Genomic DNA, 20,898 nt, shown 5'->3' on the forward strand with positions numbered 1-20,898 from the left:
TGAATAGGATTTTCATTGGCTCTCTAGTTATAAGGTACTCATCTGTTTCTGTCCCTGATGCTTTCTGATTTCTCTTCTTACCAGGGGAGGCCTTGAATCTTGCTTTTGGAGATTATCATCACTATGTACTTCTTAGTAATAAACATGACTCTGGTACATTCTTCTTTTGCTGAGATAGCCTAATTTCCCTTTTTCTTCCATCCCTTTTCACTTATTCTCTATTTTCTTACTCATTTTCACTCTGTTTTGCTTTTCCATTTCATTCCAGTAGCTTCTGGAATTCCCTCTCACTTCCTGTGAGACTCCTGGTACTAAACCTCATAAGAATGAGAGCAGCTTCAACTCTGGCAGCAATGACTATTCTAGTTTTATCTCATTGGTAGTTTTTTAATAAGCCTTTATCCATGCAGGTTATTGTTGTCATTTCATTTACATCAGAATCTCATCGCAGTCTGTTTTCTCTTTGACAGAGACTGGTATACTGGTATGTATGCCCATCTCACTCATTCTTCTTTTTTTTTTTTTTAAAGATTTTATTTATTTATTTGACAGAGAGAAATCACAAGTAGATGGAGAGGCAGGCAGAGAGAGAGAGTGAAGCAGGCTCTCCGCTGAGCAGAGAGCCCGATGCGGGACTTGATCCCAGGACTCTGAGATCATGACCTGAGCCGAAGGCAGCGGCTTAACCCACTGAGCCACCCAGGCGCCTCACTCATTCTTCATACACAGCTTTTCCTCACAGTTGTCATTTCTTTGACTTGGTCTCTGCAGTATCTCATGATTCTTTGTTCAACTTGGAGCCTGCCGTCTGGTAGGAAGGTTTGCTTTTGTATTCACATCATCTGTCTCTTAGTTTTAACTCTGCTAGTTAGTTTTCCTAGAAAGCAAAAGAAACTGCATTTTAGGTGAACTGTTTTCTTTTTAGCATCCCCTAAATAATCTGCATATCATTATTTGAAATTTCTTGCGTAGATAGCAAAACTCAAGGAATTGAAAGACTCTTTTCAATGTTACAGGTGTGTGTCTGAGACGAGACTATGGCTGGGCTTCATAAGCATACTCTATTGGGAGGCTGTAATCTAGTTCTCTCTGAATGGCTGCATAACATAAATAGATTATTGGCCCTTTTTCTAATAGTTTCCTCATTCATAAACTACCCAAGCCAGACTTCTCTGGGATGTTGTGAGAAATATATGTGAGTAATGCTTTGAAAATACAAAGTACTGAACAAATGTAAGGTTTCAATTCAGACAGATTGAAAAGGCTTTGAGCATGGGTTTCAGGAGTGATTCAGTTATGAATATGGTATGTAATGGAATTTTTATTTTATGGTATCCAGTGTTTAGAAGTCTCTTGAACTTCTTTTAACAAACTTATCAAAAAGAAAATATTTTCCCCTTACCTGTGGTGCTCCTGGTCTGGACCTCCTTGCTACTGTAATATCATTGTCCAGTTAGGCTGCCTAACCTTTGTCCTCATTTGTGTTTATCACTTTCATAGGTTTCTTGGAATGTCCCCTTCTTTAGGCATCTTCTCTTGTGAATTTGCTGTCATTCACATGCTTTGGATCATGATAACCAGATTGTCTTCCCATGTCTTCTGTTTTCCTTCCCCCAAATCCAATGACTGATGATTTAGTTTTCCATATGACAGCTGCCTTTCAGTTGACCCAAAAGCTTTTAGAAGAGTCACAGCTCTGTCTTTCAGTGACTTTTTATTGATCTCTCATTGAAGGGACATGCCACTGAATTTTTTTTTGTGTATGTGCTTCATTAAGGGATAAATAGAAAGAACAGAAGAAGGAAACAAAACTAAAGTTTAGTAAGAATAAGAACTCTTTTAAGTAAATAGAATTTATGAGTTCATTCTTGGATTTCTCCATTTTAGGGTAGAATCAAATTACTGCGCAAATTGACAGATTAGTAAAATGCTGTACTTTTTGTTGGCCATGATTTCTTTCATACTTTCTGTTTACCAGTTTATCAGGCTTAAAGAATGCTCTTTTTAAAAACCTTACCTCCGGTATGGAGAGGGTGGTTAGGTTATGGACATTGGGAGGGTATGTGCTATGGTGAGTGCTGTGAAGTGTGTAAGCCTGGCAGTTCACAGACCAGTACCCATGGGGCAAATAATACATTATATGTTAATAAATATAATTAAAAAAAAATCTTACCTCTGTACTTTAGTTGGAGCCCTCTCATTTGTCAGAAGCTCTTATGCTCTAATGTTGCCATTTCTATTAATTGAATGCCAGTTAGCTCCTTTTGGCTCACTTATCATTTAAAATATCTTTGGCCTTTTTCACTGTCCTTATGTCTTACACATTTTCCATTAGTATCCTCTCAACTTTTCTCTGTGTCCATCTTATAGAAATTATTTACTTTTTTTTATTAGATAATATACATGGTTTAAGGCCAAAATGATACATAAGGATTTCTTTCCCATTCACCCTTACCTTTCCATGTAGTTAACAAGTATTTGCAGTTTCTTATGACTCGTGCCAGAGATATTCTGTACCATAGGTAAATTAATGCATATATTCCTTCTTAACCCTTTTAGAAAATACAATATGATGCTATCTTAATGTACACTATTAGGCTTTTTTTTTTTGTTTCCTTTTTTTCATTTGTTTCTTGGGAGATCATTTATGGCAGCATATGAAGCAGTCCGTCATTCTTTTTTTAGTATTATATCAGCTCTACTTTGGTCTGAAATTTTAGACCAAATTTTAGTTTGAATATTCTAGATCAAGGTTTTTGTACTGGGAATTCTTCATTTAAAATTGATACAGAATCCATCTGATAGATTGTGTGTAAATAATGATTTCAGATTCTTTTCTTCACGTACAGAAAACCTTATTGTTATAGCTAAAAACAAGCTATTAAATGCTCATAATATAATAAAATTATTTTTATCTTTATAGTTTGAATCAGCTTGGGTATTGACAAATATTGCTTCAGGAAATTCTCTTCAGACGCGGATTGTGATTCAGGCAGGAGCTGTGCCTATCTTCATAGAGTTGCTCAGCTCAGAGTTTGAAGATGTCCAGGAGCAGGTAAAAAAATGAAGCAGAGAAGCAGATGAAAGAATACAATTTTTTCCTTTGGTCTTACATTCAGGGCCTGTTTCACCACCTGGCCTTGATAATCCATGATTCATCACAGGGAGCGTTCTAGAAATCTAAACCAAAATGGAAAATTTCATAGTGAATGTAGGCAGAATCTCTTTTTTTTTTTTTTTTTTAAGATTTTATTTATTTATTTGACAGAGAGAGATCACAAGTAGACAGAGAGGCAGGCGGAGAGAGAGGAGGAAGCAGGCTCCCTGCTGAGCAGAGAGCCCAATGCGGGGCTCAATCTCAGGACCCTGAGATAATGACGTGAGCGGAAGGCAGCAGCTTAACTCACTGAGCCACCCAGGCACCCGGCAGAATCTCTTCTGGAAACAAAACCATTTTCCCCTTCTGACCCTGAATTTTTAAAAAATTCCTATATACTTTTTATTTTTATTTTATTATTATCATTATTTTTAAAGATTTTATTTTTTAAGTACTCTGTATACCCAGTGTGGGGACTTGAACTCATGAGATCAGCTCTTGCATGCTCCACCCACTGAGCCAGCCAGCCACCCTGAGCCCTATATACTTTTTATTTTTTTAAAGATTTATCTATTTTAGAGTGAGAGAGCACATGAGCAAGGGCAGGGGTTGGAGGAAAGGCGGGAGGTGGTGGGGGGAGAGAGAGAGAATCCCAGGCAGAGACTCCCTGCTGAATGTGGAGCCTGATGAAAGGCTGGATCCCAAGACCCTGAGATCAGGACCTGAGCTGAAATCAAGAGTCAGATGCTTAACTGACTGAGTCATCCAGGCACCCCAGCCCTATATACTTTTTAGATCATGTAAGCAGTTACTGAGCATTTACTTATACGGATCTCTAGTGTTGATGGAAGGAGCAGGTCTTTGCCACATTTGCGTAGAAAAGGACCTAGAAAACATTTATTTTTTATTACTGCAAACTTTGTCAAATTCATAAATCTAAATCATTGCTAAATGCGTATGATTTTCTTCTGCAACTTGAGGTATAATTTACAGAAAACTGCATATATTTAAAAAGTACAATTTGATAAGTTTTGACATATGTATATACTCATAAAACCATCATCACACTCAAGATCTATATCCATTACCCCCAGAAGTTTGACAGCTTTCTGCATTTTGATTGCTTTTAAAATCTCTGTTCACTGTTTTCTTTTGTAAGCAAGCTTAAAATACATTTTTAACCAGCTGAGTATATAAGAACTGGTTCCTCCCTTTAATAAGTTTATGCCATGACTGTTCAAATATATACTTTATAGTATGATTGATCTTCTTCCCTCAATCCCACAACTATTTCATTTGATTCCCTGATAATGAACTTCTATGAGAAGTATTAATAGTGCTTATGTGTTTGTTGATTAATTACTATATAATTTTGTAAAGAGTTATTGTGGTTGTTTTGACATCTTTTCTGAGAGAATTATACTACATAACCTATCATTAATGAATAATTCTTTCTCAGGCAGTCTGGGCTCTTGGCAACATTGCTGGAGATAGTACCATGTGCAGGGACTATGTCTTAGACTGCAATATTCTTCCCCCTCTTCTGCAGTAAGTTTATTTCTATTATTATTACTATTTTTTGAGTAGTAAAAATATGGAAGTTTCTCAGAAAGTAGTGCATCTTTAGAAATAATTTTGGATTTTCTGTTGTTATTTTTTATTACAGATACTTTCTTACTAACCTGTTCAGATCATTCTTCAGGCATTTTGTCTTACTCCAGTGCCAAAATTTGGGATTAGTGCTATTAGAATTAATTCAGCTTTATTGTTCTGGAGAAAAGCTATTTAAAGACATGTGTTGATCAGTAGCTCTAATATTTATCTTATGCTAGGAGAAAATTAATGTCCATTATATAGTTTATCATTGTATCATGCTTACAGGTTATTTTCAAAGCAAAACCGCCTGACCATGACCCGGAATGCAGTATGGGCTCTGTCTAATCTCTGTAGAGGGAAAAGTCCACCTCCAGAATTTGCAAAGGTAAGGATTATGCTTGTGGGAAATGAGCAGAAAAAGTACAGTTAAAAGAATGTAGCAGCGAATTTTAATGTGAACAGAAAGAGGTGATAATTTTTCATAAAATCTAAAGTGTTGGAATTTTATCTGTTTCTGGAGAAATAGGACTTTTTGAGGGGGGGGATGTTAATTTGGGATAAATTTTCACTGACCATAAAAAGCTCTAAATTAATCTTAAAACCTAGTATTTTTTATTTATAGCAAAGTATCTAAAACAAAAATTTTTTTAGCTCTACCACTTGTGAAAGTTTCTTTACCTCTTTGGTCCAGAAAGAGTGTGTTTCAACAAGGAACCTCACTCTGAAAATTGGTATATACTTCCATCTTTGAAATTATTTTCCTTAGTCTCTGACCACCTCATCAAAGTAAATTGCAGGGCACTGACAGCATTCCCAAAGATGGAAATGCAACTTGGCCATTTGCTACTCTATTTCTAGAAGTATTAATCACCCCAGAAGTTATCATCTGTGTGCCTGATTGCCTTTTGGAGTTTCTCTCCTCACTTCTAGCTTTTGTTCTGCTAAATTTTCATATTATCATATCATCTTCCCTTACAGGTTTCCCCCTGTCTGAATGTGCTTTCCTGGCTGTTATTTGTCAGTGACACTGATGTACTGGCTGATGCCTGCTGGGCCCTCTCATATCTATCGGATGGACCTAATGATAAAATCCAAGCCGTCATTGATGCTGGAGTATGTAGGAGACTTGTGGAGCTGTTGATGTAAGATATCTTAAAGTGTGTCTATTCTTTTGTCCTTGTATTAGTTTATTAGTTTTCTAGATATTGATAAATATTAATACATTATACTGATTTACTGTGCTTTGGGCTGCTCTCTTTTGTTACTTATATTGATATCAAGTCTGTTTGTTTTGAGGCTTATATAAAGAACAGCTCTTTCTTTTGCTGCGAACAGTCTTTCAACAAGAGCATTTGGAAAACTCTCATCTGTGTAATTAAGCTAATGTTTAATGACCTGAGCCCAGCCTCAGGATAGATGGCAAAAGGCATATTGCCACTTAAGAGTCGATCCTGAGGCACCTGGGTGGCTCAGTCAGTTAAATAATGACCGACTCTTGATTGGGGCATGGGTCACGATCTCAGGGTGGGGAGATGAGCCCTGCGTCGAGCTGTGCACTGGGCATGGAGGCTGCTGAAGATTTTCTCTCCCTCACCCTCTGCTGCCCTCCCCCGTTTAAATAAGTAAAGAGGAAGTAAAAACTGTATTAATGAGAGGGAAAAGTAATAATCCAGGTGATTGAATACCTGGGAAAGATTATTAAGAAAGATTTGTAGTTTTTATCCAAAAATAGTAAAGGCAGAGCTCTCCCAGGGAATACCAAACCCATCCTCACAGGGTTCCCTTGAGAACCCCCACAGACAGGTGCCTTTGTGCTCTAAAGTTACATCGCATTATTTGGTTTGGATTTCAGCCCTAAGGAAAAGAGACTAAGGATAGAACTGTTGGATTAATATTTCTTTTTATGGTTGCAGGCATAATGATTATAAGGTGGTTTCTCCTGCTTTGCGGGCTGTGGGAAACATTGTCACAGGCGATGATATTCAGACGCAGGTATGAGTAAGTGGTAACTTTTTTTTTCTTTCAGAAACAGTACATTGAACCCCATGGTTATGTTCCTATTAAGAGTATTTAATTCCATATTATTAGGGAGAATTGACACTGTTTCATTAATGTTTGTTAAAAATGTTGCCTTGGCTACTTTCAGTACCCTCACTGGCTCTCTTTTGACCTATTGCTATTACAGCAGTTTTGGGTTCCCCTTTGGTTATTCAGTTTATATGAGTAACATCTTTTCTCTGTCATCTTCATTTCGTCTTTAATATCTTCCTTTTCTTTGCACATGGTAAATCTCCAGTGTGATGAGGAGTCTTCCTTGTTCTTAATGTCACCCCTCCCCACTCCATTCAGCTTTTGTATCAAGATATATTCACAGTGGGTTTTTCTAGGTATTTTTCTTTATCCCTCATATGCATTGGCCTTGTCTTTAACATTCTTTTCCTAGGCTTCCATGGTGTTTAAGTGTTTTGGGTCTCCTGCTTCACTGACCATTTCTCTGTAGCAAGCTCCTTTTCCTGTTCTTTCTTGTTTGTGGGATTATCCCCTGAGGGGGATAATTATTCATTGATCTTACTTATAACTTCAGCCATCACCCTGGTGCTGCTTGATTGAGAACTCAGACTCAGGTTTTCGCCTTAGCGCTTAGCCAGTCCTGACTCGCAGGAAGGCAAATTTAATGCCTACACTTTTCTAATCCCTAAAATTTTGATTTGTACTTGAAGGTCTTCCAGTTCTAATACTTACTTTAAATTTATGCTGTCTGGAAGGGAACTCATTATTTTCCCTGGTATATCTGGACCTCTGCTTATTTATGTTACCTCTCTCAGTGAATGAGGACACCCAACAGTTGACCATGTCCAAAACCTGTACATTAGCTCTCTCATTAGTCATTAAGTGCCATCCTCCTCATCCTTTGCAGTGCTTAGTTCAGACATTTCTTGTTCCATTCTTATATCACCAGAAGGATGCTTGCAAAATGCAAACTTCATCAGGTCATTCTCTTACCTAAAATCTTTTTATGGTCCTCTGTTGTCCTTTGAGGGTGTTTGAGATCCCTTAAAATGTGGCGCACCTGTTTAATGGAATGCTGTGTAACAGAATGAGGAAGCTCTTAAGCACTGATACAGAGATATCTCCAGGTTACATCATTTAAAAAGAAAAACAGGCAGAAAGTGCATAGAATCTGTTACTATTTATATAAAAGGAGGCAGGGTGGAGAGGAGAAAAAACCCAACATATATGCTTGATTATAATTGCATAAAATTTCTCTGGAAGGAAACACAGGAAACTGGTAACATTGGTTATATGTGGAGACCTGGGTTGCTGGGGTACAGGAATGGAAAGGAAGCTTTTGCCTCTGTAGTCCTTTATTTGCTGCTCATAGAAAGTTTGTCTTTCCCTCCCCATACCATGCTCTGTTCTTATGCCATGTTTATTCCTTGAATTCGCTATGACTATACTCAGCCCTAAGGTTGTTGTTTTTTTTTAAGATTCTATTTATTTATTTGACAGGCAGAGATCACAAGTAGGCAGAGAAGCAGACAGAGAGAGAGGAAGGGAAGCAGGCTCCCTGCTGAGCAGAGAGCCCAATGCGGGGCTCGATCCCAGGACCCTGAGATCATGACCTGAGCCAAAGGCTGAGGCTTTAACCCACTGAGCTACCCAGGCGCCCCTCAGCCCTAAGTTTTAACACACACTTGCTTCCCTCTGCAACAAACATAGGCTTGCATCCCCATCCCCGCTCTTAACCACTCCCGCACATGAATCCACACTCTGCCACTAATGTCCTCTCTCATTCTTAAGGTCTTCCCATTAATATTATTTTCTCTGAGAGGCCTTGTTTGCTACCAGACTCTGAAGTTAGGTGTGCCTTCTTTTGTTTCATCCATCATAGCACATGCCACATTGTATCCTAACTACCTAATTATTAGATTGTGAGCTTCTAGAAAGGGGGTGGTGTCTGTCTTGGTCATTTTTGCCCTTCTGTAGTCTTAATAGTTCCTGGCACAATGTAGAAGGACTCAAAAATTACTGAATGAAGGAAGTTCTATATCTATACATCTAGTTCTGATGTCCCTCAAGTACTGCTTCTGGGTCTCCAATAGCCTATTAGATATTTCTGCTTGCATGTCTCACATTTGTATCTCTCACAGTTTATCTTCTTCCCTGCAGAAGTCTGGTAGCAAGTCTTTTTTTTTTTTCTTTTTCCATTTCAGTTAATGAGGTAACTATTCAACTGCCCTCCCCCCCGAAACCTTGCAGTCATATCTGGTGTCTCCATCTCTCGTTGATTCTTAGTGTCTCAGTATCTTCATCTAATTACCTTAGTTTGGTCTATGTTTTCTCATACACAAGGGTCACTGCTGTACCTACCTGATTTATCTTCCTAGTCTCCCCAGCATTTACCCCTCTCATTTGACTCTTCCTAGTAATAGTTTAATCTTTCCTACAACAACCTTGTTCACATTACCTTCTGAAAACAGTGAACTTCTTTAATGATTATGGGATAAAGAATCTTGAAAGACTAAAGAATTTGTACTTCAGGATTTTAGTCTCTTTCTTGTAGCCTACTGTTAATTTTGGGGTTAATGAACTCTTCCTTAATAAAGCCTTACTGCTCTATTCTTTCCTTATTTTGGTACTTTGTGGTAGCTTGTCTCAGCACTTTTTCATTGCCAGCCTTTCTTCTCTGCTGTGTCCTCCCTCTTCTTTGCTTATGAAATCCTATCTGCGTTTCAAGGCACTTCCCCCAACCCCACAAAGTCTTTTTTCCTGACCACTCTGAGAGTATTGTCTTTAACTGGTGACAGGTTTATTATTATTTTTTTGGCATGTGTATTTTCGAAATCACATCTTTGGTATTTAAAAAATTGCTTTGTAGTATCTTTTATACTGTTAAAATTGTGTTTCTTTAACCACATGTTTTATTATTTTTTGAGCTGTATTAGATAGGCAGAAATGGCTTCGTTTTAATTTGCATTTCTTTCATTACTTGTGAGGGAGGTAATCTATTAAAATTGTTTCTTTTAACAATTTACGTATTAAAGACAGCAATCCTTTTATCTGTTGAAATTTTTTTTATGTAGTGTGCATTTTAATTTTTATATATTTTTGACATGCAAATATTTGATGAAGTTTTATTTTCCCCTGTAATTTCTTCCATTGTTTTTATGCTTGTAAAGTCCTTCATTATCCCCAAACCAGTTATTTACTGATATTTTCTTTGTTTTTTGGTGTGTTTGTATGTGTACTCTTTAAATTAGTTGTGGGTTTATTTTGGTAATGGGTTAAGAATTGGACTTTCTAAAAAAATACTTTTTAAAAATAAAAAAATGTTTTTCCAACTAGTTAACTTCTGTAGGAACTTTATTATATATTTAATTCCTTATAAAGACCTGTATTAGTTTCTAGACTAGATGCCTGTTCTTTTACTATTACTCAGTGATTGATTCTTGAGCCTACCACATACTCTTTCAGTCATTGTAACTTATGAGTTTAGTTTTGGTAGACTAGATCTCCTTCATGTGTCTTTGTCTTACTCTCCCTCCCCTTTGTAAGCTGTTTGAAAGCTGGAGACATATCCTGCCTTTCTGTCCTCTGAAGCACTTCGTGTACTTCAGTAAGTGGGTATTTGTCGATTGTGTGTTACCAGAAGACTTAAAAATCTGAGACCACTTCTGAATTTCTGGCCACTTGATCTATTTACCCACCCAAAAGACTTTTTCATTCCTATTAGGATAGGAAGGTGAAGGACTAATACATTATTATGCCTTATGAGGTAGCAGTTATACAATTGTAATGTGTATAACAAAACTGCTTTGATCATCTTAGAAACTAATACTTACTGGCACTGAATACTTTTTTACATGTATAAAGTTATTTCTTACTAAAATTTCAAGGGGAGACATTATTTCTTTGCTTATATTGTTCCTAAAATAAATGAGTTAAAGATTTACCTTTGTTTGGTCAGTAGAGAGTAAGTTTCAAACTTTTCTGTTTAGGTAATTTTGAATTGCTCAGCTCTGCAGAGTTTATTGCATTTGCTGAGTAGCCCAAAGGAATCTATCAAAAAGGAAGCATGTTGGACAATATCTAATATCACAGCTGGAAATAGAGCACAGATTCAGGTAATCCCATAGCATCTGTCTTTTTTCTTCTATTTTTATTTTTAGGTTTTAGTTTTTTTTGTTGCCTTAAATTTTTTTTTCGTTACTACCTTGGAGACCATGAACTTCCAACACTGTTGTCTTGTTTAGTTTACTTTTTTTTTTTTAAATTTTAACCTACCTTACAAAAGTACAGAATTTTGAAACTTTGGTTTTTTTCCCTTTGCCTTCAATATTTGATGATTTGCCGAGACCCAACAGATAGTGTCTTACATTTTCGAAAGGTTTTGATGGTCTTTATTAAACAGCTTAGCTTTACTCTTGCCAAATAAAATTTTTTTCTAGTAGACCCATGTATTGGGTAATTTCAGTTTCTTATAAAACCTTTGGGGACCCACTTTTCTCTAAATGGTTATCTGCCTTTTCATTTTATTCTTCTATTAGGTGGGAAAGTAACCCCAGTGGAAGATAAAGCAAGCAGTGGGCTGAAGGTCACCATAGGTCCTAAGAAAGGCTAAACAACTGGTTATGAAACATAAAACACAGACCAATGGGACTTTGAGCTGAGTGGAATCAGAGAGGTTATCTCTTCCAGTATTCTCTTTTAAGGATGAAACTAAGGATCAGAGAAAGTGATTTGCTCAAGGACATCCCTAGTAAATGACAGGATCGAGATGAAGTGTCTTTCCACTAACTTTGCTGACTTTCTTCACCAGTATAACAGAGTTCTTGATCAGGAAACCGTGGTTGATGAATCATTAAATTCTACTCCTGAAACCAATATTACACTATATGTTATCTAACTAGAATTTAAATAAAAACTTGAAACAAACAAAACAAAAAAAAAGCATGGTTAGTCATCCCCAGAATGCTGCCAGGGACTGAGATTGATAGCTATTAACAGTACATACGAGGTGATTTAAGCTGTAGTTGATTGCCTGCTACGATCAGGCTCTCCTGTAGAATTTCTCAGTTTCTTGATAGAGGAAATGATACAAAACCCATTTTAGGTTTTTTAACTTAGGAGAAAAATATATGAGGGGGAAGTGAGTGAAAGTGCTTTGTCCCAACTACAGGCTATGCTGGTAATCTGGGTGGGAGGTGGTAGGTTGGAATAGGATTGGGATGTTTTAAATATAGAATGTAAAGGAGACTTAGTGACTGATAATATTTAGAATAAGTAAATACAAAAAGAGCCTTTGTAAATACAAAAAAAGGTTTGAGAGGAGACCTTATGTAGAGGGTGGATGAGGTAAAGTGATTAGCAAATCTAAAGCAAGCTGTTGGCCACCATGGGCTGGGGCACCCAGAAGTGAGGACTGGAGGATTACAGTACACATGTCAGAGTTGGATGCTGTGAAAGAAATGAGACTAGCAGAGGAACAGAAAATTGAACTTTTGTAATCTATTACTGTGGGTGGAACAAGAGAGGACAATCAAAGAGAAAAGAACTCAAGGAAAAACCAAGAGATTATAAGATCCCAGACTCCAGGGAGTGTTACCAGTGATACCAAGTATGGTTGAAAGGTTATGGTAAGAGAATTTAAACTCCTTCCAGTTAATTTTTAACAGGGGGAGGGGTGTTATTAGTGAAGCCAGCTATAAAGTTAAAATTAGCATCATGAACATTTTTGAAATTTGTAATTTCCCTTTTCATTTAATTTCAGACTGTGATAGATGCCAACATTTTTCCAGCCCTCATTAGTATATTACAAACTGCTGAGTTTCGGACAAGGAAAGAAGCAGCTTGGGCCATCACAAATGCAACTTCTGGAGGATCAGCTGAACAGATCAAGTAAGTACTAGTTAGGTAGCATCTTGTAAATTAAAGGAAAAATCAGGTCTGCTAGTTTAGAATGCTCAGTTCTAACCTCTTAGAAGATTGTTCTGAGTTTCATAACTAGACTCAAATGTGTATTTAATTTTTCTCCCATTCCTTCCAGCTGAAATAATTCCAGGATAATAGAAGTAAGGCACAGTTGAGGTTTGAGAGAAAAGAAGTATTTATGGGGCGGCTTTAGCCTAATCTGGAGTTTTTTGATCAGAAAAATCTTAGGTAGTCTAGAAAGTTAGTAGAGTCCTTAGAGTCCAACTTTGGTATTTAACTTTTGCTATTTTAGTTTAGATGTCATAATTTCAATCAGACTTTGAAAGAGAGGTGTATCTGAGAATAAAATGCCAAATTCACTAGAGTCAGTGGATCCTAAATTCCTGTAATGTTCAGTAAAGGGAGAGAGCTGTAGTAGCTTGAGACTTAAATGGCCCCTTGGGTGGTTTATAATCTTAATGGCTAGAGAGGGCATAAATATGGACAGGAATCAGTTCCTCAAAGAAAACATCATATAGTTAAATGTTAAATTATGGACAGTTTTTCAATTAAAAGATTAATGATGAATATAAGAATGGTACTTAGATTCTTCTTTAGCCTGCCTTAACTTTCTTTATGGGGAATTCAGATGAGGGGGAAGGTGAGTTTAAATGAACGTTGAAGTTATAACCCCTTCCTTATATATACTATCAGAACGATACAGCTACTTCTTGTATTGTTGCTTTGTGGGTTAAGTGTTGGCATTAATTAACCAATACTAATTTTTAGGTCTCTATAGGAATGTAAAAGGTAGTCCTAACATTTCAGAAGTTGATTAGGTAGAGAAGGTAGCTGTGTACCTAAAATAATAAAATAAATTAACACTGCAGATAGCTGTTTTGGTAAAGTTCTTCATGGAAAGGTTTTCAAGGAAGACTAAGTGGTCTTCAGAGGCATTTTGTATGAGATTAAGGTCTTTTTTAACCTCCTAAGATTCTGGTTCTGGGGTACTATGATTTTAAGTATGCCACCACTGGTAATGACATTTATCTCAGTGATGATAGTAGAAGTACTGCAGAAGTTATAATATGGTTTCTTAACTGAAGTGGTTAAACTATACACATATTTTTTTTTAATCTTTTTTTTTTTTAAGATTTTATTTATTTATTTGAGAGAGAGACAGTGAGAGAGAGCATGAGTGAGGAGAAGGTCAGAGAGCGAAGCAGACTCCCCATGGAGCTGGGAGCCTGATGCGGGACTCGATTCCAGGACTCTGGGATCATGACCTGAGCCGAAGGCAGTCGTCCAACCAACTGAGCCACCCAGGCGTTCCCCTATACACATATTTTTAAAACATTTTTAAAATATTGTAGTAGATTTCATCAGAAAGTGTTCAGGGGTATTTTGCTTTGTTAGAGAAGAATAGAAAGGCTCCTTAACTATTCCTTTTTAAAATTCAGCATAGCTGTTTATATTAATGAAGCTCATTTTCAATCTCCTAGCAGTTTCTTCTTAACCAGATGAAGAATTATCTTGAAAAATATTACAGTCCAAATTATAGAAAATAAACTGACTTTATCAGTGATAAAAGACATCTGTGTGGATTTGCTTATTCTTATTGAGTAGACAAGACTTAGATGCAAGAACCAACTAGAGTAACTTAGGAAATATTCATAATTTTAGGTTAAATATAAAGAATAAATGTCATTCTTAAGAACCTGTAGATTAGCATTTGATTATATTTAGCCTAAAGATTTAAAGCTTTTTAACAAAAAGAATCTTTTTTTAAAAAAGATTTTATTTATTCGAGAGAGAGCTATCACAGAGGGACAGGGACAGGGAAAAGCAGATGCCCTGCTGAGTGGAGAGCCCATCGTGGGGCTTGTTCCCAGGGCCCTGGGATCATGACCAGAAATGAAGGCAGATCCTCAACCCTGGGCCACCCAGGCACCCTTCTATAAATTGTTCTTTTGCAAGATGAGGAATTAAGTAATCAAAGGGCTTTGGAAACTGGGATGAAGGCCTTAGTCTTTTTTTTTCTTTTTAAGATTTTTATTTATTTATTTGACAGAGAGACAGACAGACACCGAGAGTAGGAACACAAGTAGGGGGAGTAGTAGAGGGAAAGCAGGTCTCCTGCTGAGCGGTGAGCCTGATGTGGGGCTTAGTCCCAGAATCCTGGGATCATGACCTGAGCCGAAGGCAGAAGTTTAACCGCTGAGCTAGCCAGGCGCCCCAGAATGGCCTTTGTCTTGAGTATTGGGAAGACTCTGTCTTTAGCCTTGAGAGTAATATGAAGAACATAATATTTTGAGGAGGAAAGAGCAATTAAGATGCCATTACAATAGTTAGTGTATGGCCAGGATTAATAGTTGTAGCATGAGATAATGAGTCTCAATGCAGGAATGAAGGATCTGTAGGACTTGCTGGTAGGCTTTAAGTAGCAAGGAAAAGGAAGAGTCCAAGGTAACTAGGGAAAATGGTAGGTGTATTTAATTAGGACACAGAGGAAGCAATAGTAGGTTATAATAGTGGTGGTTAATTTCTGTGTACTTTTTATGCTTTTCTGTTTTTCAAATCTGTAACTAACATTTATAATTGTAAAATAGGCTTGGTTATTTTTTATTTTTTATTTTTTAAGATTTATTTATGTGAGAGAGAGAGTGAGTGCGAGTAAGGGGAGGGGCGGAGGTAGAGAAGGGCAGAGAAGCAGACACCCCACTGAGTGCAGAGCTTGATGCAGGGCTTGATCCCAGGATCCTGAGATCCTGATGAGAGCTGAAAACTTTTTGTGTTCTATACAATTTTTGTGTTGTGTAATTCTATAGGTATTGGAATGGTAGAAATAGGACAGAATAGTTCTACTATACTATTTTTTTAAACAGATTTTTTTTTTTAAGATTTATTTATTTATTTGACAGACAGAGATCACAAGTAGGCAGACAGGCAGGCAGAGAGAGAGGAGGAAGCAGGCTCCCTGCTGAGCAGAGACCCCCCGCCCCCGACTCGGGTCTCGATCCCAGGACTCTGGGATCATGACCTGAGCAGAAGGCAGAGGCTTAACCCACTGAACCACCCAGCCACCCCAGAATAGTTCTACTTAAAAAAAGAAAAAGAATAGTTCTACAGTAGGATTCCGTCAGCTTCACCTATTCCTCACTAGTCCTCTACCCCCATAGCTCATAACCTCTGGCAACCACTATACTTTTTGTTTTGTTTTGTTTTTTTAAGGGAGAGGGGCAGGGGGTGAGGCAGAGAAGAAATCTTAAGCAGGTTCCATGCCAAGGGAACCTGGCCCAGGACTGAGCTGAAATCAAGAGTCAGATGTTTAACCAACTGAGCCACCCAGGGACCCCACTTTTTATTGTCTTTATAAAAGTTTGTCTTTTCCAGAATGTCATGTGTTTGGAATCATATAGTATGGAGTCTTTTCAGACTGCTCCTTCATACACTTAGCATGTCTAAGTTTTCTTTCATGTCTTTTCATGGCTTGATAATGCATTTCTTTTTATCATTGACTAATAGTCCATTGTCTGGATGTACTACAGTTTATCCATTAGCCTGTTTAAGAACATCTTGGTTGCTTCTGGTTTTTTATAAATCTGTTATAAATATCTGTGTATAGGTTTTGGTGTGGACCTAAGTTTTCATCTCAATTGGGTGAGTGTCCACAGTATGATTGCTGGATTATACAGAAAGCTTTGTAAAAAAACTGCCAAGCTGTCTTCAAAAGTGATTATCCCATGTCACATTCCCACCAGCAAGAAAATGAGAGTTCGTGTTGCCCCTCATTCTTGTCAGCATTTGGTATTGTCCATTGTTTTGCATTTTAGCCATTGTAAAAGGTGTGGTATCACTGTTATAATTTGCAGTCCCCTGATGACATTTATTAATGATGTTGAGCATCTTTTCATATTTAATTTGCCATTAGATCTTTGGTGAAATGTATGTTCATATCCTTTGCCCATTTTTAAATTGAGTTATTTGTTTTCTTGGAGTTTTAAGAGATCTTTGTACAAAATAGAATTGGCCTGTTGGGCCTGTTGGGCCTGTGGTGCCTTTAGCACCTGTTTTAGAGGTGTGGTTCTATAGAAACAAAGATGAAATTAGTCAGAAGTGTACTGTTTTTTGATGAGTTGCTCATATTTCAGAATAAGAGGGTATTCAGTTTCTTGGAATCCAGTAATTGTGGAGGGGGAAAAAATGGGAGATGGTGTTAGAGAATTGGTTTTGTTTAATTTATTTGTAGCTTTGTGGTAAGATGTGGCCTATATGGTTGAATGGGTGCTTATTTTTATCTCTACAGTTTGAGGATGACCCACTTACTTCATGAAAGTTTTATGAAATTAAATGCTTTGTTTGACTAAATTATTCTTTGTATTAATTTAGGTACCTCGTAGAACTTGGTTGTATCAAGCCACTTTGTGATCTCCTCACGGTCATGGACTCTAAGATTGTACAGGTTGCCCTAAATGGCTTGGAAAATATCCTGAGGCTTGGAGAACAAGAAGCCAAAAGGAACGGCACTGGCATTAACCCTTACTGTGCTTTGATTGAAGAAGCATATGGTAAGATAGAGTGTTTAGTAGATGTCCTGAAATTATATTTTTCTTCTTGGTTTTCTGACTTGTCCATATCTGTCCATGAGCACAAACTCATATGAAAAATTTATTCTCTTATGAATAATAACATTTAGTAGGTAGAATAATTATAAAAGAATATGCATTAATTATGCAGAGAAGTGAGTACCCTTCAGTTTAGCCATTTTTTAAATGGCTTTAAAGGATCTTCCCAGTTCCTAGACTCTGCTTGCCCTTATGGGTCCTCTTATATTCTTACTAGGTCATCTAAGCCTCAAGAACATCTGTATCTACTGTAAAGGATTCTACTCCTTTTCTCTTGTAAGATTTAGAGGTCTCATTTTGAAGAGTCACTATTTACCTTTTGGTTTCTTGGTTCTTCCAGTCTCAGTGTTAACTTGGTTACTTAAGTACATTTTTGTTCCTTAAGTGATTTTCATACCCAGGGTTGAAAACCACCACTCTAGGGTTTGTTTATTCCTAAAGTTGGAATTAGGGATCATAGGCTATGTTTGTCTTCCCGTTTATCAGATAATACAGAACTGATTGTATCAAAGTGATTTTAACAAATTACCATTTAAAAAAAAACCTGACAGTTCCTGTACCTGGAGATGTTTCTCCACAGAAATAACTATTGTTAATCTTTTGAAGTATATATATTTTAACATGGTGATGTGTATGAATATGTATTTTTTTCTTTGAGCAATATTAACATTTATTTCCAGTATTGCTCTAGCGATTAGGTTGCTTATGGCTGCTTACTTAAGTAAAAGAAAAACCTAGCTCAGATGGGCTTAAACTTAGTAAAGGGAGTATGTTGGCTGGTTGTTCTAGTTCGACTTCTTAGTTTAAGTAGTAGAAATTGACTCTGGCTATTTTAAGGGTATTATATACATTTGTTGAAATATTGGATAGCTCAGAATTTAGGATTAGAGCCAAGAATTAATTAGGTCATAGATACAGGTCAAAAGGAACACTTCTGCTACTGGCCTTAGCCACTGGGTGATATGTGAAGACTGTTAAGGAAATTGCTGCTTCTGGGGACTGATTGTTGCTTGCATTGTTTAAGATGCCATTTTGTAATAAGAGCATTCAGATATAATCCCAGTGATACTTTCTATGCTGTTACAAAATACTAACAAGATATAGAGAAGAAAATCTTCCTTTACAATAAGGAGGCATGGCAAAATACAGTTTCATTGGCATTTCCAACAGATACATACAAAGAATATGTATGTACACAGACACAGATTTTTCTTTATTCTTCATTCTAGGTCTGGATAAAATTGAGTTCTTACAGAGTCATGAAAACCAGGAGATCTACCAGAAGGCCTTTGATCTTATCGAGCATTACTTCGGGACCGAGGATGAGGACAGCAGCATTGCGCCCCAGGTTGACCTTAGTCAGCAGCAGTACATCTTCCAGCAGTGTGAGGCTCCTATGGAAGGTTTCCAGCTTTGAAGCAATACTCTGCTTTCATGTTCCTGTGTCAGACCAGGCTACCCAGTCAAGTCCTCTTGTGGAGCCCACAGTCCTCATGGAGCTAACTTCTCAAATGTTTTCCATAATACTGTTTGCGCTCATTTGCTTGCCTTGCGCACCTGCTCTCTTATACACATCTGGAAAACCTCTGGCTCTCTGTGGTGGAATACCCTTCTAATAAAAAGGGTAACCAGAACGGCCCACTCTCACGGAAAATCCCTAGGCTTTGGAGATCCGCACTTATATATTATAAGAGTCATGGGATTATACACATATTAATGTGGCTCCCTGTCTTTGTGGGGGAAAAAGAGGACTCCTCCTCATTCCCTTTAAAGTGGGGAAAAACACTGATATTAAAAGATGAGACTAAACCTTTATCTTGAATTTCACACAACTACTTGCAACAAGGGGAGATGTTTAGACCTGTTGTGTACACTTCAGAGTACTTCTCGTGAGTTCTTCCACAGTGAACCCTTGGATTACCTGGTGGCTTTTCTAGCCAAATTTGCATTAATCCTTACTGAGACTGGATGGTTTTCTTTCCTCTATTGGCGCCATTCTTCACAGATATTAAAGTTAAACCATCCGCTCCCTCACCTTCAGCCTTCAGTGAATGTGCTTTCTAGTTGTCAGGAATGCTGAAGAATTAACACTTTGACTCTTAAATGTGATACTGGTTTGAAGATTCCCTTAGAGCAGAAAGGAGAGGGGCATTAATTTGTATGGCTCTTGCTTCTCTTTGGTCTTATGTGTCTTAGGATTTGGAAGTGGTTCAGTTTTAATGCTGGTATGAAGACTTAGAATCCTTAGTAATCAAAACAATATCCTGTAATTCAGTATAAAAAAGTAAAAACAAACAAACACCCCCCCCCAATCCCTCCAATTTCCCCAGACTCAACCAGTGTGATTAGAGGCTGTGTTTCTGCATTAAAACAAATGTTTCAGGCTTTGTGGTCCTGATCAAGGTCCTCATTAAATTGGAGTTCACCCTAGGTGCTTTTCCCCACTGTGACTGGCAGATAACACATACTTTTAAAAGTTACTTAGGGAAACCTTTTTTCATAGCCCAGTGCAGCTTGATTTTAATATATTCGTGCTACACACATGATCCTTTTAATGTAGCATCCTTTCTTAAACAAATAATCATCTTCTCAACATGACCTGTTCAACCTAAATAAGGGCAGGGATTTTTTTTTTTTTTTTAATAACCTAATTTTTCCCTAATCATTTCATCTACTAGTACTGCCCAGTCAAGTCCCTCCATAAAATGAAAAGTTTCTACCTTCTGGCTCATTTAATGATAATTGCAATGTACCTGCAAATGGCGCTTCCAGTACTGTCTTCAGTGATCCACATTTGTGCTTGGACTGGAATGAAAATATAAGCTTAATTGCCAAGAGAACTGCAACTGAGTTCAATATGACTTCTTGGTGCTAGTTGGCCATCTTGGCTCAATGTTGGGACACACTATCAGAGAAGATTTTTTTGTTGATATGCTGTTCAAAATGAATTCTGAAGGAAAAGTTGCTAACTTCTGTTTCAGAGAAATATCCTTTTAAGCCTCTTTAATCTTGTCCTCTTCTAGAATTCATTATAACCCCAAAATGTAACTATTTGGAAGTTCCCCTGACAGGTTATTATGCATCTCTGGTAAATCCTGCTGAATGTTAGGGATATTCAGAGCTTTCATACCTCATCATGTTGTTATTTAAACAGCCAACTTACGTGACCTGATTTAAACTTTTAAAAAAGTCCACTTCATTCAAAGTAGAAAGATACAAAGACAAAGGACGTTTATCAGCCAAGTGTGTGACGCATTCTTCGCATCTAGTCTGTAGTTGTGTCTGTGCTCTGGATGGATACCGTCTGCCTGTTACTGATGGAGCAGCCACTGCAAAACTAGTCAACTCCCATCTATAACTTTTTCTAGTGCTGCTTTGTGCTGAAAGGACATTTTAGTTTACTGCACTTGACCTGTAAAAGACTTTGATTCTTTGTAATTTTAGGGACAAATTAGGTGGTTAATTTAAAGAAAGACTTTAAATTTTGCCTTTACATCACATTAAAATATAACTTCTTTCAGAAGGGTAATAGAAGCACTGATTCATAGTAAAAATCTTGTTTTTAGCTTTGATTTTTCTTGTGGCTGAGTTTTTTTAACCTGTACATCGCTGGTAACACACCATTTCTCTAGGATATTTTAAATTATGTACCTTCTGCTGGATAATTTT

The 20,898-nt window shown here is 37.2% G+C and overlaps 1 protein-coding gene and 1 long non-coding RNA gene across 2 annotated transcripts in view; one reads left to right on the forward strand and one right to left on the reverse strand.

The window, feature by feature from the left end:
* KPNA1 (karyopherin subunit alpha 1) overlaps positions 1-20,799 on the forward strand; it is a 66,796-nt gene extending 45,997 nt beyond the window's left edge. Inside the window, exons 6-14 of the mRNA XM_004745464.3 lie at positions 2,924-3,055; positions 4,557-4,645; positions 4,979-5,078; positions 5,672-5,835; positions 6,607-6,685; positions 10,693-10,818; positions 12,465-12,592; positions 16,994-17,172; positions 18,459-20,799. Of these exons, the coding sequence (XP_004745521.1) occupies positions 2,924-3,055; positions 4,557-4,645; positions 4,979-5,078; positions 5,672-5,835; positions 6,607-6,685; positions 10,693-10,818; positions 12,465-12,592; positions 16,994-17,172; positions 18,459-18,646 (1,185 nt within the window). The 3' untranslated portion in view covers positions 18,647-20,799. The remainder of the gene's footprint in view (positions 1-2,923; positions 3,056-4,556; positions 4,646-4,978; positions 5,079-5,671; positions 5,836-6,606; positions 6,686-10,692; positions 10,819-12,464; positions 12,593-16,993; positions 17,173-18,458) is intronic.
* Positions 648-20,035, reverse strand: LOC123394444. The gene is made up of 3 exons (XR_006609219.1): positions 19,983-20,035; positions 1,403-3,180; positions 648-877 (listed from the first exon to the last, which is right to left on the reverse strand). It is a non-coding gene; the product is annotated as an uncharacterized LOC123394444 (long non-coding RNA).
* Positions 20,800-20,898: the final 99 nt, after the last annotated feature.

Source organism: Mustela putorius, unplaced genomic scaffold, assembly GCF_011764305.1.
Source record: "Mustela putorius furo isolate JIRA1106 unplaced genomic scaffold, ASM1176430v1.1 tig00003834_pilon_pilon_pilon, whole genome shotgun sequence".
Taxonomy (NCBI): Eukaryota; Metazoa; Chordata; class Mammalia; order Carnivora; family Mustelidae; genus Mustela; species Mustela putorius.